The sequence below is a fragment of the Mycena indigotica genome, assembly GCF_014461135.1.
Source record: "Mycena indigotica strain 171206Taipei chromosome Unknown Mind.scaff0001, whole genome shotgun sequence".
NCBI classification, from domain to species: domain Eukaryota; kingdom Fungi; phylum Basidiomycota; class Agaricomycetes; order Agaricales; family Mycenaceae; genus Mycena; species Mycena indigotica.
In genome coordinates this window covers 1633766-1659894 of record NW_023503000.1, presented here as the reverse complement: position 1 = coordinate 1659894, position 26129 = coordinate 1633766, and the positions used below count along the sequence as shown (strand labels likewise).

Here is a 26129-nt window from a genome sequence, read left to right as displayed (position 1 = left end):
TACAACAAAATTAGGTAGGTGGCCATGGTATATCTTGTGCTCCCCATCTTCTCCATGCGTCTCGCTGCCACTGTGAAAGAATCATCCCACCAGTGTCGAAAAGGTTGCCCATAACGGCCCATAGCCCCTCCTGCCAGAATGTGTTTGATAAAGTCCTAATGGATGTTACAGTGCGAGGAATTGCGAAAAGGTCATATTTGTTGCCATAGATGTGGTGGAGATCGGGGTAGAGTGGGTCATAGTAAGTCGTAAGGTACAATTCATGCACCTTCCGAGTTTGGTATCTGTCAAGAGGAAATGGTTAAGCATTCAGGACAAACAGCGAGGGCCCATACCGATAAAGCAAAAATATAAATAGTGCTTGGGACATAATGAGGATTGACCATAGCCATATTCTTGGTGAGGGCGATCGAACGGTTTCAATTGCGAGTTTGCTGCGAAGCATACTTGCTCGGAGCTGAGCCGACTGCCGACGATATGCCTCCTCTAGATCGTTTCTCGCGGCCCTTGCGGCTCGCGATTCGTTGTTAAGTTCAAGGATGCGCTCCTTATCCAGTTCTGACATATCAGCGGATCTGAAGCACAATTAAACTCAAGAAACAGGCGAGAAATAATCCAAGACTTACAAATCCATGTCATCCAACCCACTGGCCAGATCACTGACTCCATTGCGGACAAAGTTCAGAGCGTTGGACTTGTCTAAAGGTGCCACCATCACCTCTTCCTTGATCTCTGTTTTGGTTTCCTGGCCCATGGCGTCCAGATACCGAACGGAGTTTTTGCGGTTTTTGAGGCTATTCTTCGACTTGCGACTTTGCTTGGGACTCGGTTTAGTGGAACGTCCAAAGGCATCGACAAAATGGATCGTAGGTGATCGTCGGGGACTCTTCGCTGGGGAAACTGGCGGAGGAGTCTCAGGAGGACGCTCGTTGAAGTGATCCTTCTCCTCCACAGGCGTCGCTAGACCAATATCCGAGACCTCCTCTGAGTGACCATTGACCGACTCCTCTGTAGCCGACAACTCAAGTTCAGACGGCTTCTCGTCAAACCTGACTTGGAGCACACTCTTGCGCATAGGCGTATTGATCCAACCACCAGGTGCATGTGGAGTAACAGCAGGAAATGCTGACGCTCGGGAAAGCGAAGGGCCTGGCGTGGCGAGACCACCCTCGTACTGTGAATCACTTTCGCTATCCGCCTTTGCAGGGGTATACCACCCTCCAGGCGGCTTCGGGGTCTTCATTGTCATTTCCGAAAATCGAAGGGGGGTCAGAGCCTGACGCTCTGTTTCCGTGTCTTCGTCCGACGAAGAGGGTTCTGGTAGTTCAGGAAGGTCATGGGGAGGTGATGGAGTTTTGAAATCCAACTTGGAATTGTGGAAGGATGGTCGTCTGGGAGGAGTTGACAAAAGACTTAACATCGTCGGTGGCTCGGCAATTTGTGGCTCAGCGTGTGGTGGCGATGGAGGCGGAGAGGGAGGCGGAGGAATTGAAAGTGCTTTCTGAAGCTGCACGTCCTCTTCAGGTGTAGCAATACGTCTGGGGGGAGAAGGACTGGGACTGTGTTTTGGTAAAATAACTGGGGCAGCGACGGGAGTTCCGTCATCTTCGGGTGTCGCAGCATCTATGTTGTTTTGGATTCAAGAATGGAAATGCTGCGAGAAATCATACCTGGGGGATCCTCCATATCAGATTGCATGGGCGGCTCGACTATACTTGGTGTCACAGTGTGTGGCGGAAATTCGGCAACAGGTCGGTTCAATCCATTGGCTGGCGCTTTCCCAATAGGCTTCATTGGTGATCGTGAAAGGACAGGAATATGGCTCATCGAATGGCGATTCGCAGAATTTGCAGGCCGGGTGGAGATTACCGGCGACGGTGACGATCGTAGCCTTGAACGACTTGGCTCGGGTTCAGGTGAAGTGAGCTGAGTGACCGATTGTCCAGCGAATTTTGAGGGCGTCTGAAGAGGGGGGAGTGGCGAGTTGGGTCGCGCTGGGTAGCTCAGTGGCCTTTGTTGAGTGGGGGACAATATCGAGGACTTGGACCGAACATGCCGAAGTGTGCTTGTGGAAGTGGGGACTGGACTGACACGAGCCACAGTGAGAGATTCTCCCTTCGGAGTTGCTCGACGAGTGAGACTGTCAACACGTGATCGTTCTGGACGCGAAGTTGATGCAACTGGAGAAGCTGGTAGAGGAGATGGCGAGCGATGATGGGCATGCTGGATACGTTCATGCTTCCCCCACTTGGGCTTCGGTGCATTCCAATTTCTTTCCCGCTCGTGGTCGATTTCATGATGCACACGCTCTTCTTCATCCGATGTTGTTGGTGAGGTAGCAGCGGAGGCAGGAGACGCGCCCCGGGATGGGGAATGGAGAGACAGTGATGAGCCAGGTCGAGAAGGATGGCTCAATTTCCGGGTACGCTCGACAGGCGGCAGCAGACTTGAAGTCGAACTAGCGTGTAAGGAATATCGCTTATTCCAGCCTTGTTCTCTTTCATGGGCTTTCTCCTTCTCAAAGTCCATCATCCGCTCCTTGTCTGTAGGATGATCAGATATAGACAATCAAGCAGCTTATGGTTTACAGTCTGATTGTGAAGTTGTCGAGGTGCCCCTAGAGGAAGAGCCGCCGCTGTCTAAACTGTGCAAAGAGCTACTGCTTCGTGTTCTCGCACGAACGTGCCCATTTACGGCGACCATCGGAGAATGGTTCTTGTCGGTAGGCTTCAGATGGTGCTGATTCCACTTTCTTTCGAGGTCGTGGAGATGGTCTGGAGAGTCGTGTACTTCGATCCAGTCAGTGGAATCCACGAAAAAGCGCGGAAGTGGTGATACCTTCGTGACCAGACTGGGTCCTGGCACGAGAGACTAGAATTATTTAGTGGTGAATGTACAGAGACAAATAGCGAGGCTTACCAGGAGTGGAACCATGGAATGACTTCCTATCAGCAGTAGACGATCCTGGGCGAGGCGGTCGTCCGCGGGGAGCAGGGAATGAGACTGCAAAGGTTGGCTCGTTATGACTTCATTGACACTAGAGGGCCACATACTTGGACGAGAGTTCGGTCCTGAATCGCCCTCATAGCTGTCAAGATCCTTGATAAAATGGTCCATCTCAGAGTCGTTATCCATGAGATCTAAAATGCATTTCAGAAAGAATCTCGGGAAAGTTTTTCTCCGTACTGGTCGCCTGGAATTTGGAGTTTTGCGAGATCTCCAATGAGTGTGGGGGAGTGCTTGTCGCCATTGGTTGGGTCCCTTCCATGAAATGAGAGCCAGCAGTCTCGGCGGATACGTCTGCATTAGAGGCTACCAGCCAAGAGGAGTTGGTGAATGCGCCAGACTCCGTGAAGAAGACGCACTGTCATAAAACGCGGAGGGGACTGGTTGATGTTTGAGTGGTGTGTGGGAATTGTCGAGCTTTGCACGCAGGGTGTCGTATGTGGCTGCTTGGGAGGAGGTCGTCTCTGCAGTGTGCTCTAGTCAGACATATAATGACCAAAAGTAGTTGTAAACGCACGGGAAAAAGAGGCCTCTTCATCGCTGAGGCTTTTCCGCTTCCCTTTGGGTTTCCCGCTACTGGGCCCTTCTTCCACCTCGCTCGTACTGCCCCTGCGCACTCTTTTGGTCGGTGTGTCGGCCAAAACGCGTGAAAACATGTCCTTCAGGCTCTCTCTCGGACTAAACCGGGGTGGCTCGAAGTCGGACTCGACATCAGAGGGAGATGGAGGGCGCGGTGACTTGGTTAGAGCGAGTAATGCTCGTAGACGATCCGCAGGTTCCGTAGCATGAATATTGTTTATTCGTGGAGTAGGTTGGGTATCATCAAGGTCTTGTTGTTGTTGTGGGTGACGCGACGGCCCAGCATCTTCGTCAGTATCGGAATGTCCTGCCACCGGGACAAAAGGCTGTCTTGAAAGCCTAAGGCGAGGTAGTGACGCGGTCTGAGCAGCAGACGACCCTTCCATGTCGATTCGCGACAAGTTGGTGAACAAGATGTGGCAACCAAAAAAGGAAATTATGTTCTATTCTATCCTGCATAATTTCGAACAAGCTCCTCCCAGCACGGACCGATTTCCATATGCTCCCCGTCGCATTCGACGAAAATCACATCTCCTCGCTCGTCCAGTTGCCGTAAACCTATCCAATCCTCCACGTATAATGGCTGTTGGCGCATGGGGATTATTGCTCGCTCGTCCGACAAGACTTGTTGCGAGAGCCCGCTGTCGTCAACGACGACTTCAGATGCAAACCAGGAGCTTTCCTTGGGGACAACAGTCTTATCTTTAGTGAATATAACGAGCACGAGTTTGTTGAGAGAGGCGAAATTTCGAGCATACGTCTCGTTTCTTGTCTCAGCGATTTCATTGTTGATTGAGGTCAAGAAAGTGTTGGAAGCATAGTATTCTTCAAGGTTTGCAGGGTCGCGGAAGTACTGTGCCTATGACAACAAGCTCAGTCAACGTCGAGGAGACCGCAAAGCTTCCTACCGTCACAAGGTTGGACTGGGCCCAAGAACTATAGACCCCACTCTTCACGGCGCGTCGGGCGATTTGACACAGGAAATCACGAGGACCGCAGGTTGGTATGTCGGAGATCCCAAAGTGTTGAGAGCCAAAGGTGATCAGGTTGTGAACGGGTGGCGAGTTGAAGCGTTCAACATAGGCTCGCAAGAACTGTCCACCTTTCTGTCATGAGCCAAGTGCTTGCAGTCTGAGACCGTGCTATGACCTTGCGAGAACCCGATGGCGTCGAAGCCACTCTCTAACTGAGGAATAGCCGCTAGTTGTTCAGAAACCAATTCAATTTGCTCGTTGACGTTGCCATACTATCGTCAAGTATGTAAGTAAGGAAAGGGTTCAGACTGGATCACGCACGAAACCGGCGCGTCTGTCCTTGTCGAGGTCCTCTTCGATGTATATCGAATGAACGAATATCCCTTGGTGGACTTGTTTGATTTCTTCAGCAAACTGCTTCATTCCCGGCGCGTTAGCGGAGTCGCCTGAACGAAATTCTGAGTTGCGTATAGAGAGTGAACGCGTTCAAGACCTAGTCCATGCCAAAGAACCAGAGGCCGCGGCGTTGCGCAGACTAAACTCGCGAGTAAAAGCAACCCAAAGGGTAACATCGTGGTTATGACGACAATGAGTCACTGGAATGCTTCCTCCTCCGAACTCATTAGATCGGCGGCATAAATATGGCTTTCGTCGCTCAAACCCATCGTGGTTTTCGTCTGCCAATCTGCTAGCCCGTTCTAGAGCCACAAATCTAGCCGTCTCTGTCCTTGCTGTTGTTGCAACACTCTCCTTTCTCCTCAATGTCCAGCTGTACTACTTTCCGCCCACCAACGCGCATTCCATCCTGTCATTACCTCTCCTTGCATCACTTCCAAGGCTACAAGACTCATTGGATCACCTCGTTGTTGTTCCTGGACATGCTATCTGGGTCGGAATAGATCCAGCACAGCGAATGCAACCTTCCGAGTGGGCATTCCAGTCCTTCCAAACGGACCAAGACGTATGAGCCTCATTCACACCGAAACACTTTCCCTTATGAATCAGTGCAGACCAGCCGACTAGAAGTATTCTTCCAACATATTTCACGAGCGTGAGTAGCCTCAGATTCGCGATTAATTTCCCAACACTGAGTCCAAATTATCAGTGCCGATATTGGTCTCCAAGACGAGAAATCTCTGGTGGTATTCAGCGGGTAAAAAGGGACTTGGTCGTGAAATGGGGGAACTAACCACACTTCAGCGGGCAAACACAACACTCGTCGACCACTTCAGAAGGAGAATCGTATCTTCGTCTGGCCCTTGCTTCCAAAGTATTCGGCCATGATGAATTCTCACGCGCCACTTCAGAGAACTACGCGCTTGATTCGTTTCAAAACCTCGTCTTTTCCATTGCGCGTTTTCACGAGGTCACTGGGCATTATCCGTCGAAAATAACGGTGGTGGGGTACGAAATGAAGAGGGCGCGCTTTCTGGATATTCACCGGACCGCCATCCGATGGCAAGATCCTTTCACGTATATCGGAGTCGACATACCAGGCGATAACTCTTTAGCCCGCCAGGGCGAGGTCTGTGGAACATTTCAATGCATATTAGAGCCGTCTGACTTGTTTCTAGCGTGAGAATGGGTACCTGCCTTACGCTGCTGACCTCTACGGTTGCCATTCTTTCCTCTCCAACAAACGGAAACAACGCAATTATGCTGCACGTTACCCTCCCTACTATCTCTCGAACCCCCGTTTAGCATCCTTCCTCAGCTGGTGTCCATACGAGCCCACCTCAATTTTTCCAGAGTCTCTACCGTGGTCAACTGGGCTTAAAACCCATATCGAGCAAGAAAAATACTAAATACGTATAATGAATCCTTCCTTCTCTGAATTGTATACAAAAATAGATCAAGTACACAGGCAAATACACACAAATAAGATGATCCTCAAGCCAGCCGGTTAACGGACTCGTCCGTCGGGGTCAACGGAATTGCCGAAGTTGGTTCAGCGTACATGTTGTAGACGCTCTCCACCCTGTCTTCGCGATGATGGCCGGCAGGTGGAGCTTGGATGTGTGGTACCCCCACGTTAGTTGTCCGGATGTTCAGTGCGGGGGGTACTGAGTCAAACGATTCTGAAGGGAGTTTCTCCTTCTCGTCCATCGACGACGCATACGTTCCAGAGTTCTGATAGTACGAATCTTGTCCTGGGTTGAATTCCAGTGCTGGGATCTCCTTGGGGGCCGATATTTTCCATTTGGGTATTTTGAACGATTCAGGAGGCAGAATGCGGCGGGTGGCGCAGAATAGAGTCACGTTGACGATACCAGAGAGCAGGAAAACAGCAGCACTGATTAGACTGTGAGTCACAGGGAGAAGAGCAGAGGCAAAGCGAACCTGAAGACCGTCACTCCAAAGGGAACATCATCTCCCGAGAATGAACTGAAGCGAGAGGCCGCAATAGGCAGGATCAAGATCGTATAGGCGATGGGGTATCTGCAATTGAATACGGTCAACATTTGAACCAAAGAATAAGAACACCCTACAGCAGCATTTGGCGCGCAATGGTCAACGCCTGGTTTTCGAACCGTTTCCCTCTCCATTGGTCGATTTTCTTCAGACGGAAGGAGACGCGTCTGCCTTCGACGATGATATTTCCCCGCATCCGTAAGAAAATGAGCATATAGAGAATGAAGCTGAAGAATGCGGCCATGAACATCTGCCGAGGTTGAGCGTCGTTTACTGCCACCAAGGAATGTTCTACTACTCACAAACAGATAATCCAATCCTATGCGGGCGCCTGGCCAACCGGGACTGATCCAGCACCAATAGCCTGAGATCCCGTCTGAATAGCGGTAAGTAAGAGAACTTGATGAGCAGGCGAAAACGCACAAAATGGTCCATGGTGAACGGTATCTAATGCTGCTGGGCCAGCGATGACTATGGCAGCAATTCCAAACCAGCCCGAGATCAGAGTCGCGTAGAGCGTGAAGCGGCTGGTTTTGAGCTCCAGGAAAAGTAGACAGAAGGTGTGGATGGCGATCACCAATGTCCACCAAGCAGTGGCAACATCGGCAAGCTGCTTCAACACCCCTTGAGCGGTGCACAGCGGGCCGAGCTCTACCGCCATATCACGAATCCATCTCGCATTGAGGATACTCCCGAGGGCCTGAAAGAGGTCGCTGACAAGCAGTGAAACGAAATATGCAGCGACCTGCACGTCTAGTGAGGGGTAAAACTCGCGAATAATGGAAAGACCGAACGTGAGTCCGAACAAAAAGGTGCTGGTCAAGAGAGGAACGAGTGTTGAACGCCGAAAGCTGAAATTTCGTCAGGAGAACAAGGAAGGGGGTGGGCTGGATTATTTCGTACCGCGATCGCTCCCAGCAGCCCAACCACGAAAACGAGAGAAATGCATGAGATGACAACGAGCACCTGAGGTTTAGGTAAGCGGGGAGAAGAGAAGCAGGGGAGAAGAGAAGCAATAGATTGACTCACTGTCACTCCATGGACTTCTCTCGGGGTGTACACATTCCTCAAAAGCCATTCCGTTCCGTCAGGCAAGAGTGCCGTCGTGGACATGATAAGGGAAGTAAAGCAAAGGCGGCGACAACGAATGAAATGGAAAGTGGGCCGGCCCAAAAAAGGAGAAGATGAAGGTGGAGGAAGAAAAGGAAAATAAACACACAAACACGGTGAGGGAGCACATTATCGGGTAGTCCAGGAGATATGATTGACATCTATCAAATCAATCCCGGTTTGAAGCCGACCACATCAGCAATTCGACAGTGCCTCAACCTCAATTTCCATTGTTTTATACATAACGACTACTCCGAGCCATACGTGAATAGTCTTCGAGCTCATAGGCTCGGGCGACAGACTCAGTCTTGACTGTCTTCTCGACTCGCACTTGAACATCGACATCCTCCTGCAAATCGCCTGCACTCGACTCCATGTCTGGTATAGTAAAATCCCCGTTCTTGGACTCGAATTGAGAGCGAATTGCTCTGCTGACATCGCGGGCAGAGGTTAATTGCCGTGTCACCGTCACCGCATCACCAGATTCGTTGCGTCCCTTGAGCGATGCCTCTGTAGTCTCTATGTGAGCAGATAAACAGGACCAACAGCAAGCAATACCATGCAGATGAATGATCAGCTTCGAACTCATAATCCATGTCACTGCATATCCCATTGACGCTCTGAACCGAAGTTAGTGCAGTTTTAGAATCAACGATCGCACTGAACCCTGCAGTCTAGATTGGAGTCCATAAGCACAAGGAATGGATTGGAGGAATTTTCGCACCTGAACTTCGACAGCGATTTGAACTGTCGCATAGGTTTGCTTGTTGATTTGTCGGTAGAATATGAGGTTTGTGATATTAACAAGGGCAAGCCCTAGGAAATACCATAGCCCATCCACAAGCATCCTATCGGGAAGCATGAGCCCACAACAAAGGACAAGCAGCTGTTGTCATTACATGCGGACTACTCGTGCCATTCTACCCAATGGTCAGCGGGCTTCGAGGGAAGAGCAACATAGCACGGACATCGAAGAGCTTGCAGGCCTAAGTTTCAACAAGAACACAATGCAGAACATGCTCGTCACGAAATCATAGATGATAGCCACGGCATAGTGCACCCAGCCTCCAAGGCCACCGTTAGGGCTCTTGCTGGCACAGTTTCCCTGGGTTCAGTTAGATGGAACAGTTGGCAGAGAAACGAGCTACAATAGCAGAATTGTACGCCACTTGCGTGCCGACTGTCAGCTACTCAGGGAAGCGGACTGAGAGGGGGACGCACTACTGCGGTCATGAAGGGTTGTTATCCATTCCAACTGCATCACAAGTCAGTCAAGGGCACGATGGACAGAAGGGTCGCCGCACAGTACAACAGATTAAATAGATAGAGAGTAGCATGACACCGATATTCGCGGATTTGCGGGACAGATTATAAGCTCTGAGAATAGACGGTCAATGGGAAGAACGGCTCGTGTTTACTACTTACCTGACGGCCTGGACACCAAACGTCAGTGAGTGGAGTTTGAAGCAGCAAGTAAAGTTACCAGGATAGCCTGGGACACCATAGCTTGTAGCACTGTCGTTTTGGAGTCAGAAGAGGTCTTGTCGTAGAATTGGGCACAGAAACCTTTGAATACAGAGGGTACCAGGAAATATTGACGACATTGCTCTTGTGTGAATGAATCGGAGAAGAAGCCAACGTTGGAAACAGTGAGTGCCGCGATTGAGACATAGCTAGCGGCGAGAGAGCATCGACTTGAGCGACAAATAGCTTGCCCTAAGACAAGAAATACCGAATAAGCGAGAATAAAATGAAGGACAGCCTAATTTAATGATCAGTCGGGAGCCCCTAGCGGCTAAGTTGGGTGTGACATACGATATTCTCCTCTCTCTCCAGGCCGTTGAGAGCATCCGGCACTCAAAGGGTAGTGTTTGGAGGTAGCTGAAGGGACGGGGTTGAGGTCCGAAGATGGTTTACAGCATCGGGCAACGTACTCGTAGGCAGCTATAGCCAGAGCAGCCGTGCGAAGATAACCTGCATAGCTGGTGCTCATTGGGAGCCAAAGCCCATGCGCAAGGTTGAGGTTCAGAGAGGGATGCCCGACAGACGCGGTCGCAAGGAAGAGCACTTGACCCCGTGAGAGGGACCGGGAACGGCCACGCCAAGTTGCCAACAAAACAGATGGATGGTCACCCCGAAATGGGAAACATATTATTTGGAGGATTATATGAGTAGCTGTAAGGTACAGTTGATTCTACGGATTAACGGACTGTTGAATATGGGGTCAGCATTGAGTAGTAGAGTAGCACAAGTCACTTGCAGGAGGAAGCAGTCAAGTGCAGTTGTAACACACTTGCCCAAGTGGACCGTCTGCGATTTCGTTCGTTTTCGCTCAGGCTAGCTAGTAAGCTCTGATCAGACAACCCAATGTCAATCGCCATGCGCATTGCCATCTGGCAGTAGCTCCGTAAACCTTAGAGAATGAAAAACTGAATGCTTAGATTAGGATACGGGTATGCTCACCTGAGATTCGGTTGTTCTTATACTCAGACCATGACAGAAGCATTACCCCGTGGAGAGTGTCCAAGGAGGGAATATGTACTATCGAGCTCAAGATCGCCTATTGAACTGTCAATCCTTGGTTTGTTGACAAGACCAACAAGCCTCTGACCTTTGCGTTCTCGGCATAGGTTTCCGCAACATTATGGAGACCGCGCACGGTAAGGTCGGTCAAAGTAGAATAGCTGTTGCCCGGTCACAAGCTATATGACAAGTGGAACGGGCAAGACACACCGAGTGGCCATCGAGGCGATGCAATTAGCCATCAGAGGGGACATTAAAGAATCCCAAAAGTCTCTGGACAGTTCATCGTAGGTTATGAAAGGGAATTCGCTCGCGAGTTGTTCGAAGAAAAGTTGAATAAAATGAGACATATATGTCGGGTGCGGGAACTGGGGCCGCTCGGGATCGAATAGGTGGACAGTTCGCTGACTGGGAGGGTGACTGGAACCGTCATTATTCGTCGCAACAAAGTGTGAATAGTTCCCATACCCTATTGAATCATTTCGCGGCGGTTGGGGTTGTAGGGCAGAAGTTGAAGGACCACGCCTGACAAAAAAAACAAGGTTGAAAGGGAGATATAGAACAAACACAAAGCCACGGACCTTGTATCTAATGACCTTCGCGAGTGAATGTCGCCCTCTGGGACAACTACGCCTGAAGGCTTTGGCGAAGTGGTGGTTGAACGGGCACTTAAGATAAAGGAGTTAACGGGGTTCTTTCGCTTGAATTATTTGTTATTGCGCACCTCGCGTCATCCCCATACGGTGAAGGCCCAGCTATGGCCCGACTTCGCTCAGCAAAGTAACGCTCCCGGTCCTTAAATCGACAAGCAACTTTAGCAGCCTTGCAAGCCTCGCACTTTGTCTCTGGGGCAGGCTGTAGACACTTGATCTTCTTCAAGCGGCTTGGAACGCGTCAGATGTTAGGATTTTCGAGAGAGAAGAAGGAACCGACCAGTTGTCGCAGGACGTGACGAGGCGAGGTCGCTTCTTATGCCCTTGTGAGTGTTGGGGAGACTCGATGATGAATTGGAAACCGTCGTCCATTGTGAAAGCGAAAAGAGAGACCTAGTTCGGACGGATGAGCGGGTTTTATAAACAACATGACCACACGGAATATTATTATTTTATTATTATTTATATACGACTGCCCGCCCGAATCATGTACAGCCTCAAATCTTGCTTGGAATCTCGACTGAAACAAGCCGCTTAGCTTGTAACCATCGACCCTCGTTACGTAATCTCCAGATGTCATACCCTCCCCGCGGATGCACAACACCAGCTCTTGGTATTATGTACCCCCTCAACCTCTCCTAGTCGAGGAATGAACCGATTCGAAAGCCTTGATCGACCATCAAGCCGGTTGTCCTAAACGTGGGAACAGCGCGCAAACGTGGCGGAGATTCAATTATGGCGTCAAGGCACCGGCTCGTGATCGTGTTCGTTTGCTGACCAGTTGATTTTGGACGATCTTATACTGCGGACTTCTTCGGCGTCTTGGTCGGCGGAAAACAGTGTCCGGGTTTGAAACGTCGAGTTATCATCATCAGTATCCTGAACGAAAGGCACTCAGTCAACAACAGTCTGCCCCATGTCAAGGTACACACCATGTCGAATTCATCACTGCTGCTGCGGGTCAATCGCGCGGTTTCATCCAACTCAACATGTCCGTCATCCAGCTCGTCAATCGAGATTGGGTTGCCATGGGCATCCAAAGGTACCACTGTTTCCAGAGATTTGCGATACTTGTGGTACGTAAACAATCCAATGCCTGTGTAAGTAAAGTCAGTTGAGTCGCAACCAGAAATCAACAATAACCTCACCGCAAACAGTGATGCCAACACCCATAATGTTCAGCGGAGTGAGATTGTCTCCAAATACGGCGGCAGAGATGCTAATGGTCGTCACTTCCTTCGCAATCCCTGCGATAGACATCGGCACTACACCAGCCCGTTGAATGATTCTACAGGTGGGGCAATTCAGTTACCATGGACAAAGAATCTCTGGTTGCTCACGAGAATTCGCTCAAAACCATGCAGAAAGCAACAACGCCGGGCAAGGTGAGAAATATCACAGTCTGTAGGGTCTTCGCGCCGACGAAGAAATCAGTATTGGCCAGAGCACTCCAATCGTCCACGATGAGGCTGACAATGCCAAGAGTTAAACCCATGACTGGAGCAAGCCAGAATATTGTCGAGACTGGATTGTCCATGCCCATCTTCTTGTTCTTCAGTAGCATCTGCGTCAGAGCCCAGCGAAAGCCGCCTAGAGCGCTGGCACTAATCACGAGTAGGAATCCAACTAACACAAAGTCCGTTTCGGTGGCGACCATGAGAAGGACACCAGCGAAAATCAAGAAAATCACTCCAATGAGTCGCAGCGAAAACCTTTCTAGTCGGAAGAGGAACGCGAACAGTAGAACGAAAATGAGAGAGGATGATTTGACCATGGCTAAGTTTGCATGGTGATCAGACAGACGGAGCGAAACGGATATAGTCAACGTACTGAAGAACGAAAGTGAGATTGACTTGAGAGACAGATTCGAGAGGCCGACATCTAGCCCGGTGGCAACCGCGGTAGGGACAGCTTTCTTTCTGTTGGAAGTTGCATGAGATAGATGCACGTCGGATTCAAGCCAGACCAAGACCAGAGTTCGGCGTCCCGTGTAGACATGGGAGGATTCCGCCGCGACGTAACACTATTTACGACTCCGGAAGAGATGGAAACTCACCCGTAATCTCCCAACGTGGGTTTCTGAGCCGATCCGAAGCGTTCGGGGGAAAGGTTCCGCAACAGAAGGGCTAGAATGAACTGGACAAAGAAGTGCAAGGTCGTGACGAGGAGGGGGAATGGAAAGCCAAAGTGGTCGGCAGAAAACATCCATTTGTTGTAAAGTGAGAGCAGCGTGGAGAATAGAAACCTTGGGCGAGTTGGAGAGAGATGTGAATGGGAATGAGAATAGACAGCTCACCAGCAGCCTATGAAGAATCCGTTGATGATTGCATTCCGCCACCATAGCCTTTTCTTCTCTGCCAAAGTAGCCATATGGACTGGGTGAGAGCGCATCTCGTCCGAGGAGTGGCGGGGTGACTCCACCAGGGTATAGTCTTCATTGACCATGAGAGAGAACGTTGAGTTTGTCACAAACCGCGTCGATTCATTACATCAGACCATGACGAACATGACTAGAGAGTAATGGATATTGGGAACTACAACATTTAGGGAAGCCAAGTATAGCAAGTCAACTCTCAAAGGCAAACGAGCGAGAGAATAAAAAGTCCCAATTGTCCTGAACATGATCAATTTACGATGTATTACCAGATAAGGTGAAAGACGACTTGGTTTGGGACCAGTATTTGTCACATAGAAAACTTTGAAGCCCCTGTGATTGCTCGAATCCCCGAAGTGAACCAAAGTGTGCATTCGACTGGGTCAAAAAACTAGTTTTACAACCAACTGTTTCGATGCAAAGCGTCCGTTACATATTGCTCAGCATGTAGATTAGTGAGACTCCTAGGCAACCGCCAGTGACTGCAATAACCCAGCCTACAGCTGTCGGGAACACGGAAACAAAAGGACCATCCCAAGAAGCAGGGAGTTCGAGACCGAGTGTGACGGTAAGGTTTGCCGCAGCGCAGTTTGTCGTCCAACCAGCTAATATCTGGTTCGACCCAGCACGGACATCGGGTGGGGGCACATTCGCATCGACAATGGCGGTGAAAATGCATTGCTCACAGGCCACGAGCTCAGTCGTGGTCGTGTTGCCACAGAAACAGCCAATATCGTTGCAGGCATTGATAGTGGCTTTCGCAGTGTTGCAACTCGTTTGACACTATAGTCACCGTCAGAATCTTATTGTTTCCAACCAGACCATAAGAACGCACGCTAGCAATCACGGGTGTGAAATTGAAGTCGAAAACCTCGGTCGACTGGTAAACGACCTTGTTGACACTGACATTGAACGCCAACGCTAGTTGCAACTGAACACCATTTTAGACAGAGATGGAGTGTGCGTACCTCTACCAGCGAGAGCAGTGAGGAGAGCGATAGAGACGAGCTTCGAGAACATGGTAAGGAATGAAAGAGCCTGCCAGAGGATGGTGGAAGAAAGAAAGACGGGATGCGATGCTCCTGACACTGATTGCCAGTGTCACCGTAACTTTCATCAATATCTCTACATTGCCTCCGATAGTAAGTAACTGTACATGTCTTCCTCCGTTATCAACGCAGGCGATTCTCTCTCCAGACAGTAGGAGCACCTTTGATGGCCTCCACAAGTGCAAACCTGCTAAAACTGCATTTTCACCCCATGATGTGCCCCTGATGGAACTAGCAGCTGCAGCAAGTTAGTTGGACCTTTACCCTCTCGAACTCCCTCGGCCTCTGATGTAGAAAGTCTCTGAACTTGTCCTGAATGTTTATCTAAGACAATTTGGCCGTCCACAATTTGAACACACACGCGGCCACGACTACGCCGAGTCCTCCTTCTTCGCCTCGATACCATTCCTATTTGTACGCCAATGGTCGAATTGTTTCTGATGTAGAAAGTCTCTGAACTCATCCTGACGCATCTGAGCTCTGAATTGCGGGTGTTGGAGGAGTTCCAAGTGATGGAGTGCATGCGGATAACTGCACCCAATTAGCCAAAGGAGCACAAAGAACTGACGCTCAACTGGATGAAGCGTGCATAGTCTTTCTCCTTGAAGTACAAAAGGTATTTGAGGTAGTTTATGAATGCAGGCTGGTCGAGGATGTTCTGTTGGGCCAGCGAGTGCAGATAATATGGATTGGCGAGCGCTTGGACGAATTCGAGCTCCAGCTCGAATCTTGCGCGATTTGCAGCTTTTGGCTCAGACTCTAGCCAATTTAAAAGCGCTTTCTGGTCATAGATTCCATTTACAAACCTGCTGCTGGAATACTTTCCATATTGAACGCAGAGACACCGAATGCTAGCTCGTGACCGAGTCTGACAGCGTCACCGTGACACAACGCGTAAGCGGTTTTTTTGACAACAACCTCCTTTGTGGTGAAATGGCTGAAGACTCTAGCAATGGGTGGCAGTTGACTGAGTCGGACCCGGGCGTTTTCACGCAAGTGGTTTCTCTGTCTTCAAGCCAAATCTAAAGTTCGTCATCAAAGTGAACTGCTTAAAACGCTCGGTGTACCTCTTATTGTCGACGACCTTTACTCCCTTGATTCCGAGTCTTTGGCTGCTCTTCAACCCATCCATGCGCTTATCTTTCTATTCAAATGGATTCCAACCTCTGGTGCCCCTACTTCAGCTCAAGGCGAATTCGACCGTGACTTCGCTGGTTTTTTCGCTCACCAGGTCGTCAATAATGCCTGTGCAACATTGGCCGTTATGAATGCTCTTGGAAATATTCCTTCGCTAACCACGGGCCCGCAACTCGGAGAACTGATGTCTTTCACAACTGGAATGGACCCACAAACTCGAGGCATTGTTCTGACGAGCGCCGACTGGTTACGCGAGGCCCACAACTCTCTGTCTCCCCCCAGCGCGATCTCCTTGGATGGACTGGGTCTGCCTAAGACCTCAGAAGACGCGTATCACTTCGTTGTCTACCTCCCATCAATGGGGGCGCTCTATGAGTTGGATGGCCTCAAAGAATTTCCCGTCGTCCACGGATCGTATGATGAGACTGGTGAAGGTTGGCTCAAAAAAGCTCGGTTAGACTTGATCTTTCGTGCCGTTCTATTTCTGAGTGTTCACAGTGAAACCATTGAAGCCCGAATAGCGACGTATCCGGCTGGTGCTGTGTGTCTAGTCTGTAGCTGGCTTTCTGTAGCGCTAATCTACGATGAGAACAGCTCGAATTCAGTCTTCTGGCGCTTAGAGACGATCCGCTCCCTGTGTTAGAGGCCCAATTGCGCCAACTACAAGCCGCAAACAATCATTCGGCCGCCGCTGAGACCGTGGTCAAAATCTCCACCGAAAACTCCAAGCGCGAACGTTGGGCTGTAAGTTGTTGGTTCCTGTCGCAAATTGCACCGAGATCAGCTTCTTACGGTCTACCTAGTTCGAGAACAGCCTGCGCAAACATAACCACGTTGGTCTGGTTCATGCTCTTATCGTCGCCTTGGCAAAGGCAGGAAAGCTAGAGAGTGCGAAAACGTCAGCAAAGTCGACGATGAAAGAGAGAATCGAGGCCCGGAAAGCCAAGGGTGCGGACCTCATGGACGATTGAAATCTGCACTCCACCTGCATCGCATACTGAGCCAGTGGCCTTCCGAGCTCGAGTAAGTACTCCGAGGCTGCTACCCCGCACAGACCCTTGTTGTAGAATATTCATCCGACGATTTGACTCTCACGAGTCCCTTGACTTGACTCTGAACGCCATCTTGACCGAATCTCACGCCGACTTCAAGGATGGACAGGTAGATCCACAAGTCATCCGATCTGGAGAAAAGCGTTGTCTATCTCAACAGCTTTCCATGTCCATCAATCGCAAGTTAATGAATAATTGAGATGGTCAAGCAAGCAACAAATTATGGCCCTTGCTTTAGCCGAATAATTCTCATCAGCCTGAAGGCGACGGTTTAACCCTGGTCATGCATCGGCTCTATGACAAGTATTTTTGCGATGCTCTCCCGCATAAAATAGGGGATGTCATGTTCGGCCTTCCGATTCAGACTGCATTTGGCAGATTTGACCCAGAGAAGATGGTTATAAAGTCAGTGAATCCGAGTTTGATGGAAAACAGAGGCGACGAGCAAGACGGTTACAGAGCACGCTTACAATATGGTCTATCGAGTTGCGAACAAATCGTCCAAATGGAAGTAGCTAAACTTGGACAACAGCGTCAATCACCAGAAGCACATTCAACAAAGGGTGAATTCTCTTGATCAAAGACCAGTCAAGACGCCGTTGCCGTGAAAACAGGTTTCCATACGGAACTGCGCACGCGACATCACCGTTTCCGCGGCAGATCTGGACGTTTGTCATAGAGATCGAATGCTGGTGGGGTGTTTGCGGCCTTCAGTTCCCGCGATGTTTGTTCGGCGCCCTCCAAGATACGCAGAAGATTCGCACCAGCAAGCCCAGCCAGTTCGTGTTTCGTCCAACCGCGGCGATAGAGCTCAGCAAACTAGAAAATGAATCCATCAAAAAACCGAGAATTCTCCATCAAGAAGACTCTTCACCAGGTTAGGGTATTTCGACACATCCTCAAGGCCTGCGGGTGTTGAGCCAATGCCTGAAACATGTGAGCAAATGTCAAAATGACCGCACCGCCCCCGTGGGACGGACCATCATAATCGCTGCCAATTCCAACGCTACGGGCATGTTAAGCAACTGACACGGGCAACTGAAGTTGGACGGACTGTTTCTTCCCGGTAACACGAGCGACATGCTCAACATGGTCTGCCACGGCGGCAGTGTCAGCTCGACCGTCGTCCGCAACGAACTGAGGCGCGAAATTGATCTATATTCATAATTAAGAGAAGGAAGATTATCAACGTGCTGGCAACAAACCATTACAACAGCATCAGTTTGGTGGCGCCCAGTACCCACTAGGGCAAGAACATCGTCCGGGATATTCCGTGGCACATCATGAACAGCACGAGCAGAGGAATGAGACCAAATGACAGGCGCCTTCGAGTAACGGAGCGCCATCTTCGCTGTCTCGTCTGAAGTATGAGAAAGATCGACGAGAACACCGAGACGGTTCATTTCATCGATGAGACGTAGCCCAAGGGGGCTAGATAGAGTTGAGTTGGGAAGATTGCGGTGCCAAACCACTTGCCTCAAGCCTCCATGGAGGGGAGGGAAACCGGGAGCATAGCCGCATGAATCGGCAAAAGCGTTGTGGCAAGTGTGCGTTAAGGTGACATAACGAACACCCAATGCGTGATATTGACGCAAAGTTGCCAGAGAATTGCCCAGTTGATGGCCTCTGTCGAGGATGAACAAGTTAATTGGAACCGATATATTGAGCGGCAAACCCTTCAACGCCCAATAAGCTGTGAAAGTTTTGAATAAACCACCAGAAAGATTCAAAGAAGACTTACCTTGCGATTTTCTTACTTGAAATTGCGTCCCTGATGTCTTGCGAACTTAGCGCAAAATGAAAGACATCTGAATACTGCTCGATGGCTAGTTTTGCGACGTCTATTTGTTCGAGGGTATCCCTTCCGTTGGAATAAGCTGTTTGTACAAGTCAAAGACATAAAGTCATACCGAACGCGCCAAGTGGCTGTCAAGAAATCTTCGCCTTCTTCCGTCGGCGCTGCACAACCGACATAAACAGACCTAGCAATAAGTATAAGTGCAAGTGACAAGTTGAATGAAGATTTACCAGAAGAAACCACCAACTTTTCCTTGTTGCAAGCGCGGGATGTCAACATGGCCCGCAAAATCTCGTCGTAGATCGACGGCAGTGAGGTTATTTGCGTAAAGCTCGCGAATTAGAATAGGCAAGTCTGCCACGTATAAGGCGATGGAAGAGCGGGAAGCAGGGGATCTAACCTATGTGCCCGTCCTCCATATCAACGCGTCAGCACAGGACAAACGGTATCAACATGCTCGGCATACGATAACAGGGGCCCCGTCCAGAATATGTAAAGCGGCGCGTAAGGGGTCTTTAGGTAGTCGGCCTGGACTTGTTCAAAACAGCTTGAGGTCAAGCTGACACCAAAATCATACCAACGAGAGGGGCCAATGCGTCGGGAAGTATTTGCGGGAAGCCCACTAAGATGATAACACTAACAGAAAACAGTATAGTCAGGATGGACCACACAATGCCCCGAGTGCGAGTGGGAGGGTAGTTTTCATCGTCTTGAACATGCTGCGGTAACAGTGTGGTGTTTTCGTTTGCAGAAGGCTCTTGGGGAAGCGACTGGGTGGATAAATATGTTTTCCCGAGGCCCAGTATGGCCTGTTGGCGAGCGACACGGTCTTCCTCCTGAGAAGAGCTCATTGTGGTCGGAAGCGAAACGCGTCGATGATGATGACTAACTCAGATAAGCAAGAAGGGTGATCGCCACCTATATTTTACATGCAAGTTATAACAGTTTACACAGACTAGTACTTCATTGACCCAGGCGATACGCCCGAACTGGAAATGAATGAGCAAGGTAATGAGCGTATGGACGAAAATGTCTGACCTCCCGCCTTCAAGGAGGCGAAAAAACACTCCAGCATTTCAAATGAGGGTTCAGACACGATATCATCCATCCACTCTATGTGTTCTTCCCCTAGTGACCGCGCCTCCTCCGCTGTGAGCCTAGGTGACCGCTGGAAAGCCGACCATTTCTTTCCCATTGCGGCGATGGCGCACAAGGAATGGTCGTAGTCACAATAAGGAGCAACATGTTCAAATTGGCTGGCAGTAAGTGCTTCTGCGGCAGCACGAGTGTGCACGTTATGAAAGTCACGCGGCGCACTGACTTGCAAGAGCACGACTGGACTCTGGTCGTCCTTGAGAACAACAAATGTAATCTTGTCAGCCCCTTCACGGTCTTGGAGGTATGGAATGAACCAGAGATGCTTCACTTCATAACCTTCGCGTTGGGGAAACCAATGGGTGAGAATGAGTTCCCATAGGTCAAAAAACTGGAAGGAGGACTGCGCATTATCGTCGTTTAGATGTGAAGCAACTTGGAGGATGATATCGGGGTAAAGACCTGAAGGGGCGCTGGGAGAGTCGAGTTGGCCAACTACATCTCCTCTGAGGTCTCGGACGATATGGAGTAGGGCAGGTTTGTTGTTGTCAGGGATGTGCATCGAGTCAAGCAGCGGGTCACACGAACAGCCCTTTCGCCGTGACAGTAATAACTGCGCAAAAAGGTAACAGACGAAGGCATCGGAGAGCACTAGGATCGTATGTCCCGTTCTGAGGTATGTAAAGAGCAGAATAATGAAGCAGGCAATTGCAGGTTAGAAACGACGTGACACGGTCACATCTTATCGCCACCAAATGCCTCGAGTCGTCTTGGTTGGGGTCGGGTAGGTTTCTTGACTCAAGCTCACACTAGCCTTGAATTATTTCATGGAGGGGTGCAACATGCTCAGGGAAAACTACCCTGGCGAAACATCTTAAGCGCATTCTACCAAACAGTGTCATCATTCACCAAGATGTACTTATCTGTCCTGCTCTTTCTTTCGTGATCTGATAAAAGCTAGGATTTCGCTCCTGTTGGTCCTCATTGTCTTGATTCAAGGGTTTTTTTTTACGAAGACATTCCTAGCCGCAAGAACTAGTACCCATCCATCCTATCCACAACGTCCAAGACTGGGATGCAGCGCCAGGCGCGATTGACTGGCCACGTTTGATCGCATTCCTCCGTCAAGTCAAGGCCACTGGTGAAATACCCGCAGACCACCGAAGCCACGACCACCTCAACGAGCAAAAGGATGTCCCAATTCCAGCTGAGCTCCGCGATCATTGGATTTCAGCCTTTGAGCCGCTTAACACCGATGATACTATTTGGGGCTTGGTCGACGGCTTCCTTCTCTATTGGCATCCGGAAGTCATCGAGCAACTAGATGTGCGGATATTCTTACGAGTTCCTCACGATGTTTTACGCGAGCGGAGATACGCGCGACATGGGTACCATACTGCAGGTAAATATTTCGATCCTTTTCTTGTTATTACAAGCATTCTCACCTTCCACTTGCTAACTTGAGTCCAATCCGATCCAGAGGGCACTTTATGGCGCGACCCACCAAACTATTGGGAACAGATTGTGTATCCAGCCTATGTTGATGCGAATCGGGAGGTGTTCATAGACGGGGATGTAGAAAACGGTAAGCCGACGGAAAAGGTAGAGGGGCTGGCTCTGCTTGAGGGCATAACGATGGGTGACGCAGTTTCACGGAGTTGTGAACTTATAGCCAGTACTTTACGGTAGAACCGGCTTCACTAGAAATTAGAAATCACATGCGATTGTGACGTATAAGAGAGCGAATCAGAGTCGGCCTATATTCACGTTCAACTCCTCTTTTCATAACCACCATGTCTGTCATCGTTGTTGGAGGCGGTCTCGCCGGACTCTCTGCTGCTCACACTCTCCTCGAGCGTGGTGCCAATGTTCTTCTTCTCGACAAGCAAGGGTGTGTTTTTCTCAGTTGCCATCTACCCCATAGTCTCATCACTGCCCCAGATTCATGGGCGGTAACTCGACCAAGGCCACTTCCGGAATCAACGGTGCTGGCACTCAGACCCAACAGGAGGCTGGCATCCCAGACAACGCAAAAACATTCTTCGAGGACACCAAGAAGTCTGCCCGCGACCTTGCCCGTGACGATCTCATCCGAGTTCTCACTGGGCGTTCCGGTGATGCTGTCAACTGGCTTCAAGACAAGTTCAGCCTGGATCTTTCCAAGGTTGCCCGTCTTGGAGGTCACTCTCACCCCCGAACCCACCGTGGCGATGCTCAGTTCCCGGGTATGGTGAGTTATTATTTTTTCGTAGGGTCGGGCTATCGGAGACTAATATCAGCCCAGGTTATCACTTACGCACAAATGGAACGTCTAGAAGACCTGGCCGTGAGCAACCCCGAGCGAGTCAAGATCCTCAAAAAGGCCCGCGTCAGCAAATTGCTCAAAGACGACTCTGGCGCTGTCATTGGTGTTGAATACCAACACGGTGGCAAGACCAACACAGCGCACGGCCCAGTCATTCTCGCTACCGGTGGTTATGCCGCCGACTTTACGGAAGACTCGCTCCTGAAAAAATACCGGCCAGAGCTATGGGACCTCCCTACGACCAATGGCGACCACTGCACTGGTGACGGTCAGAAACTTGCCATGAACGTTGGCGCCCAGGGTATCGACCTCGAAAAAGTTCAAGTCCACCCAACTGGTCTCGTTGACCCCAACGAGCCGGAAGCCAAGGTCAAGTTCCTTGCTGCTGAGGCTCTGCGTGGAGTCGGCGGTCTTCTCCTGGACAACACTGGCTCTCGTTTCGTCGACGAACTCCAGCACCGTGACTATGTTACGGGCAAAATCTGGGAGAACAAGAAGGTAAAGTCAAATGCTGTCATCTGCAACAACGTCTGAATTGCCTTGTAGTACCCCATCCGTCTCGTCCTCAACGGTCCCGCTTCGAAGGAAATTGAGTGGCACTGCAAGCACTACGTCGGCCGTGGGCTGATGAAACGCTTCGAAAATGGCGACGCTCTTTCCAAGGAGATGGGACTCCCGCCTTCCGTCCTTAAAAAGACATTCGAGGACTACAACAACTCTGTTCGCACCAAGAAGGATCCGTTTGGCAAGAAGTTCTTCCAGGGCGAGTGGAAGTACAACGATGTCTTCCACGTCGCTATCATGACCCCTGTACTGCATTACACCATGGGTGGTCTCGAAATCGACCCCGAGTCGCGTGTTATCGACACCAAGGGCAAGCCAATCCCTGGTCTCTTTGCTGCTGGCGAGGTCGCTGGTGGTGTCCACGGTGCTAACCGTCTTGGTGGCTCTTCACTTCTTGGTTGCGTTGTCTTCGGTCGGGTCTCCGGGGACTCAGCCGCTGCTTACATGCTCCAAGCCGCAAGCAAGGCTATTGAGAAGGCCGGTGGCCGTCTCGGAGCTGTTGCTGGTCAGCTCGGTGCACCTGCTGCTGCCGCTCCCTCTTCATCAGCCGCACCGGCAGCCTCCGGCCCGAAATCCGGCAGCAAGGAATTTACGGCTGAGGAGGTTGCGAAGCACAACAAGAAGGATGACATCTGGGTTATCGTTGACGGGGAGGTCCTTGATGTTACCAACGTAAGTTACTTCTTAACCCCAACATTTCACTCGCTGAGCGTCTTCGCAGTTCTTGCCAGACCATCCAGGAGGAGAGAAGGCTATTCTACTCTACGCTGGCCGGGATGCCACCGAGGAGTTCCTGATGCTTCACGAGAAGAAGGTCATTGGACGATATGCGCCTGAAGCCGTCATTGGGAAGCTGAGAAAGTAGACTGGTGAAGCTCATCCACACCGCGCATTTTCACCAGCTTGCATCTTGTCCACATAATCCATTGTTTATCTTATTACCGGTGTACTATCTTTATAAAAAGGATTTATGATGCAACAGTCGACCAAAAATGTCCATAATCCCTATTCTTGAATACTTTAGGCAATAAAGAAGAACAGTCTCCTCCACCAAATCCGTTGGTTTTGCTCATGTCGCTCGTTGTCGAGTTTGTCCGCCTCCCCGTCATGGTGCTGGTCGCTGTCCAGATCGGCGGTTTCGAGCTCGACCAGGTCGAAGATGCGCTGGAGCTTGTGCTTCTGGGTTGCTTTCCGTCCTGTCAATGGACGAACGATGAATGCCCAGACGGCAAACATGAACACCATGACCGCAATTTCGATGTACAGTGACACGAAGTCGATGGCAGAGAACGTGGGGTGGAAAGAAGACCATCCTTGAACTGGAAGCAGATCAGTCAATATTACGGTTCACTATTGGAAGGGTGGCTGCTTACCGAGAATGAGGACGGTGACTGAGATCATCTGGGCAGAATGTGAGCGGTGTAGACCGAGTATTGGAGCAAGATACAGACCACGAATGGGGGACCCCATATTCTAGTCCACGACACGTGGAACTTGAGGTCCTGCAGCGAGCGGCCCTGGCGGAGCCACGCTTTGCGGAAGCGCCAACTCGCAAGCCCGATTGACAACCAGGCTATCTGGAAAGAGAATCTTCAGTCGTCTTCGTTGGCACCAGAGAAGAGTCATTGTACCTGGTTGGAAACGCCCACTATGTTCTGAAGCCAACCCCATAGCTAATGTCCGCAGTCAGCTATGTAGCTGGAGGAGAGTGTGACGAAGGAGGGGCACTTACCTGACCACTGCCAATGAAGCTACTGCCAAAGCAAAGAATACTGATGCTGCTCGTTGCTAATAGAGCAAATACAGGGACACCATAAGAGGTGGTCTTGGAGAAAATGGCCGGGGCTTGGGGTGGATTGGAGACGGATAAACCTGACCATGGTCAACTCAAGCCAGGGAGAACTAATACAACAAACCGTAAAGAACGCGAGTGCCAGCAAACATCGCATGATTCCCCGCGCTCAGAACAGAGGTGAGGATGACTGTATTCATGAAAGACGCAGCAGTCGCTGTTGCCGAAGTGTCAACCCCAAGCCTCCCGATAATGCAGAGACATACTGGATCCGACTTCCTTGAACACGATAGTGAAAGGTGAGGTCGTAGCACTACGGGTCGAGAGATTAGGATAGTCGTGAGGAACTGAGAAAACGTCAGTAGTGAAAATTTTGTCTGCATGGAAGTAAAGCGAACCATTGAGCCCAATTAGGAGAATGCTGATGATATAAAATATCAGGATGCTGACAAAAGTTCAAGCTAGTCAAGCAGCAATTAACAGAGAGGTTATACCGCCAAAAGACAAATTTGACGACTCGAGGAATATTTTTAGTCGGATTCTTCGTTTCGCCTGCGGTGATCGCCAGACTTTCGGTGCCTCCATCTGCAGGGAACGGATATTAGACAGGCAAAGAGGCAACATAAACCACCCACATGCAAAGCTCGCGGTCACGAAGACTCGAGCGAAGCCACCAAAGCCGCCGATGAATGGGGCGTCTCTGAAATAGTGGCCACCGATGTAGTGGTGGTCAGTGTTAACCCCGACGTTGACCAAGATGCCGATAATGATGAAGACTACAATCGTGGCGACTTTGAGGATGGAGAGCCAGTACTCTGGATGAACACGAGGAATTCAAGCTGATGCCCAATGGATTTGTTTCGTATATCATACCTAGTTCACCGTAGGATCGAACGTGAATTGAGTTGACGCCCACGAGGAAGACCCAGAACGCCAAGCTGATAGCCCAAGTGTGTGAGGTTGTCCAGAATTGGAGGACGAGCCTAGCAGATCAGATGTAAGTCGAATTTCACAACTACAAGTGCTACTAACTGTGCAGCAGTTAAATCCTATAATGAAAAGTCAATTCTGGAGCTTGGTTTTCCAGACAAACGCACACTAGCAACGCTAACAGCGTCATTGAACCAATAGTTCCAGCCCAATGCGAAGGAGTAGGACGAGCCAACGAATCGCGAAGAATAAGCCGTGAAGGAGCCAGCGATGGGGTATTGTGTGGCCATCTCTCCCAAAAGGAGGAGCGTAATGTAGACGATGAACCCAACGATAGAATAGCAGATGAGCATGCTAGCTGGACCCCCAGCAGCCAAACTTCTGCCAGTACCCAGGAATAGACCGGTTCCTGAAGAAAAGACCGTAAACTGAGCAGCAATTCACACTTCGAGAACCAACCTATAGTTCCCGCAATGGCAATCATGGACACTTGACGCGACGAAAGACCACGATGGAGCGCATTGCGGCTTTCGATTACTGACTCTGTTCCAGTGTCTTTTATTGGATCTTGGGCGTCAGTCGCGCCGTAGCTTGCTTCTGAAGATTCGCCCATGAAAGAAGAGGTTGAGAGAAGCGGGGCTGCCATTCCTTGGCGCATTGCGCATTCATGGCAGGGCAAGGCGTGATTTCGAAGTTTTTTCTTGAATGGGCCGGTACAGTCAAAATCTTAGCGGTGGCGTGATCAGTCTTCCTGAAGCGTGGACTAGTGATGCTAT

The 26129-nt window shown here is 50.2% G+C and overlaps 13 protein-coding genes across 13 annotated transcripts; 3 read left to right on the top strand and 10 right to left on the bottom strand.

Moving 5' to 3' along the window:
- Positions 1 to 10: 10 nt before the first annotated feature.
- On the bottom strand, positions 11 to 3971 carry MIND_00040500 (uncharacterized protein; the record flags this gene model as incomplete). The annotated part of the gene is made up of 9 exons (XM_037357374.1): positions 11 to 284; positions 336 to 575; positions 627 to 1623; positions 1671 to 2543; positions 2589 to 2871; positions 2920 to 3140; positions 3187 to 3312; positions 3366 to 3482; positions 3524 to 3971. 9 exons carry the CDS (start codon positions 3969 to 3971, stop codon positions 11 to 13), a joined length of 3579 nt encoding a protein of 1192 aa, XP_037225284.1.
- Positions 3972 to 4033: 62 nt separating this feature from the next.
- MIND_00040400 (Palmitoyl-protein thioesterase) lies at positions 4034 to 5131 on the bottom strand (the record flags this gene model as incomplete). Its single annotated transcript, XM_037357373.1, has 5 exons — positions 4034 to 4444; positions 4494 to 4687; positions 4735 to 4831; positions 4881 to 5005; positions 5053 to 5131. The coding sequence occupies 5 exons, from the start codon at positions 5129 to 5131 to the stop codon at positions 4034 to 4036; spliced, it is 906 nt and encodes a 301-aa protein (XP_037225283.1).
- A 29-nt stretch (positions 5132 to 5160) lies between these two features.
- MIND_00040300 (uncharacterized protein) lies at positions 5161 to 6364 on the top strand (the record flags this gene model as incomplete). Its single annotated transcript, XM_037357372.1, has 5 exons — positions 5161 to 5520; positions 5570 to 5610; positions 5665 to 5712; positions 5760 to 6084; positions 6134 to 6364. The coding sequence occupies 5 exons, from the start codon at positions 5161 to 5163 to the stop codon at positions 6362 to 6364; spliced, it is 1005 nt and encodes a 334-aa protein (XP_037225282.1).
- Positions 6365 to 6449: 85 nt separating this feature from the next.
- On the bottom strand, positions 6450 to 8084 carry MIND_00040200 (Git3 domain-containing protein; the record flags this gene model as incomplete). The annotated part of the gene is made up of 8 exons (XM_037357371.1): positions 6450 to 6852; positions 6900 to 6998; positions 7049 to 7221; positions 7274 to 7347; positions 7395 to 7716; positions 7766 to 7822; positions 7875 to 7937; positions 8001 to 8084. The coding sequence occupies 8 exons, from the start codon at positions 8082 to 8084 to the stop codon at positions 6450 to 6452; spliced, it is 1275 nt and encodes a 424-aa protein (XP_037225281.1).
- Positions 8085 to 8316: 232 nt separating this feature from the next.
- On the bottom strand, positions 8317 to 11629 carry MIND_00040100 (Zn(2)-C6 fungal-type domain-containing protein; the record flags this gene model as incomplete). Its single annotated transcript, XM_037357370.1, has 23 exons — positions 8317 to 8591; positions 8640 to 8701; positions 8748 to 8755; positions 8806 to 8929; positions 8981 to 9001; positions 9050 to 9186; positions 9230 to 9261; positions 9303 to 9336; positions 9386 to 9458; positions 9507 to 9514; positions 9565 to 9754; positions 9814 to 9843; positions 9897 to 9962; positions 10016 to 10148; positions 10268 to 10290; positions 10338 to 10494; positions 10545 to 10641; positions 10693 to 10765; positions 10815 to 11024; positions 11073 to 11129; positions 11186 to 11272; positions 11329 to 11487; positions 11538 to 11629. The coding sequence occupies 23 exons, from the start codon at positions 11627 to 11629 to the stop codon at positions 8317 to 8319; spliced, it is 2148 nt and encodes a 715-aa protein (XP_037225280.1).
- A 369-nt stretch (positions 11630 to 11998) lies between these two features.
- Positions 11999 to 13702, bottom strand: MIND_00040000 (TPT domain-containing protein; the record flags this gene model as incomplete). The annotated part of the gene is made up of 7 exons (XM_037357369.1): positions 11999 to 12136; positions 12190 to 12353; positions 12406 to 12545; positions 12598 to 13033; positions 13088 to 13176; positions 13314 to 13502; positions 13554 to 13702. 7 exons carry the CDS (start codon positions 13700 to 13702, stop codon positions 11999 to 12001), a joined length of 1305 nt encoding a protein of 434 aa, XP_037225279.1.
- A 358-nt stretch (positions 13703 to 14060) lies between these two features.
- On the bottom strand, positions 14061 to 14651 carry MIND_00039900 (uncharacterized protein; the record flags this gene model as incomplete). Its single annotated transcript, XM_037357368.1, has 3 exons — positions 14061 to 14414; positions 14467 to 14552; positions 14600 to 14651. The coding sequence occupies 3 exons, from the start codon at positions 14649 to 14651 to the stop codon at positions 14061 to 14063; spliced, it is 492 nt and encodes a 163-aa protein (XP_037225278.1).
- Positions 14652 to 15051: 400 nt separating this feature from the next.
- Positions 15052 to 15553, bottom strand: MIND_00039800 (TPT domain-containing protein; the record flags this gene model as incomplete). Its single annotated transcript, XM_037357367.1, has 3 exons — positions 15487 to 15553; positions 15256 to 15439; positions 15052 to 15211 (listed from the first exon to the last, which is right to left on the bottom strand). Exons 1-3 carry the CDS (start codon positions 15506 to 15508, stop codon positions 15052 to 15054), a joined length of 366 nt encoding a protein of 121 aa, XP_037225277.1. The 5' UTR covers positions 15509 to 15553.
- A 39-nt stretch (positions 15554 to 15592) lies between these two features.
- MIND_00039700 (Ubiquitin carboxyl-terminal hydrolase) lies at positions 15593 to 16788 on the top strand (the record flags this gene model as incomplete). Its single annotated transcript, XM_037357366.1, has 5 exons — positions 15593 to 15672; positions 15722 to 16270; positions 16316 to 16358; positions 16412 to 16561; positions 16621 to 16788. The coding sequence occupies exons 1-5, from the start codon at positions 15614 to 15616 to the stop codon at positions 16786 to 16788; spliced, it is 969 nt and encodes a 322-aa protein (XP_037225276.1). The 5' UTR covers positions 15593 to 15613.
- Positions 16789 to 17511: 723 nt separating this feature from the next.
- MIND_00039600 (Dipeptidase) lies at positions 17512 to 19530 on the bottom strand (the record flags this gene model as incomplete). The annotated part of the gene is made up of 10 exons (XM_037357365.1): positions 19245 to 19530; positions 19134 to 19195; positions 18898 to 19067; positions 18780 to 18851; positions 18627 to 18730; positions 18075 to 18562; positions 17924 to 18024; positions 17850 to 17875; positions 17744 to 17796; positions 17512 to 17688 (listed from the first exon to the last, which is right to left on the bottom strand). Exons 1-10 carry the CDS (start codon positions 19516 to 19518, stop codon positions 17512 to 17514), a joined length of 1527 nt encoding a protein of 508 aa, XP_037225275.1. The 5' UTR covers positions 19519 to 19530.
- Positions 19531 to 19630: 100 nt separating this feature from the next.
- MIND_00039500 (uncharacterized protein) lies at positions 19631 to 20435 on the bottom strand (the record flags this gene model as incomplete). The annotated part of the gene is made up of 2 exons (XM_037357364.1): positions 19706 to 20435; positions 19631 to 19656 (listed from the first exon to the last, which is right to left on the bottom strand). The coding sequence occupies exons 1-2, from the start codon at positions 20322 to 20324 to the stop codon at positions 19631 to 19633; spliced, it is 645 nt and encodes a 214-aa protein (XP_037225274.1). The 5' UTR covers positions 20325 to 20435.
- Positions 20436 to 20517: 82 nt separating this feature from the next.
- On the top strand, positions 20518 to 23496 carry MIND_00039400 (Fumarate reductase; the record flags this gene model as incomplete). Its single annotated transcript, XM_037357363.1, has 10 exons — positions 20518 to 20546; positions 20596 to 20677; positions 20724 to 20735; positions 20789 to 21164; positions 21228 to 21447; positions 21501 to 21653; positions 21704 to 21992; positions 22047 to 22565; positions 22614 to 23303; positions 23353 to 23496. The coding sequence occupies 10 exons, from the start codon at positions 20518 to 20520 to the stop codon at positions 23494 to 23496; spliced, it is 2514 nt and encodes an 837-aa protein (XP_037225273.1).
- A 155-nt stretch (positions 23497 to 23651) lies between these two features.
- Positions 23652 to 25966, bottom strand: MIND_00039300 (AA-permease domain-containing protein; the record flags this gene model as incomplete). The annotated part of the gene is made up of 14 exons (XM_037357362.1): positions 23652 to 23950; positions 24005 to 24032; positions 24083 to 24208; positions 24263 to 24304; positions 24364 to 24503; positions 24548 to 24640; positions 24690 to 24770; positions 24822 to 24868; positions 24918 to 25008; positions 25059 to 25238; positions 25297 to 25406; positions 25456 to 25472; positions 25521 to 25762; positions 25813 to 25966. The coding sequence occupies 14 exons, from the start codon at positions 25964 to 25966 to the stop codon at positions 23652 to 23654; spliced, it is 1650 nt and encodes a 549-aa protein (XP_037225272.1).
- Between the last annotated feature and the right edge of the window lie 163 nt (positions 25967 to 26129).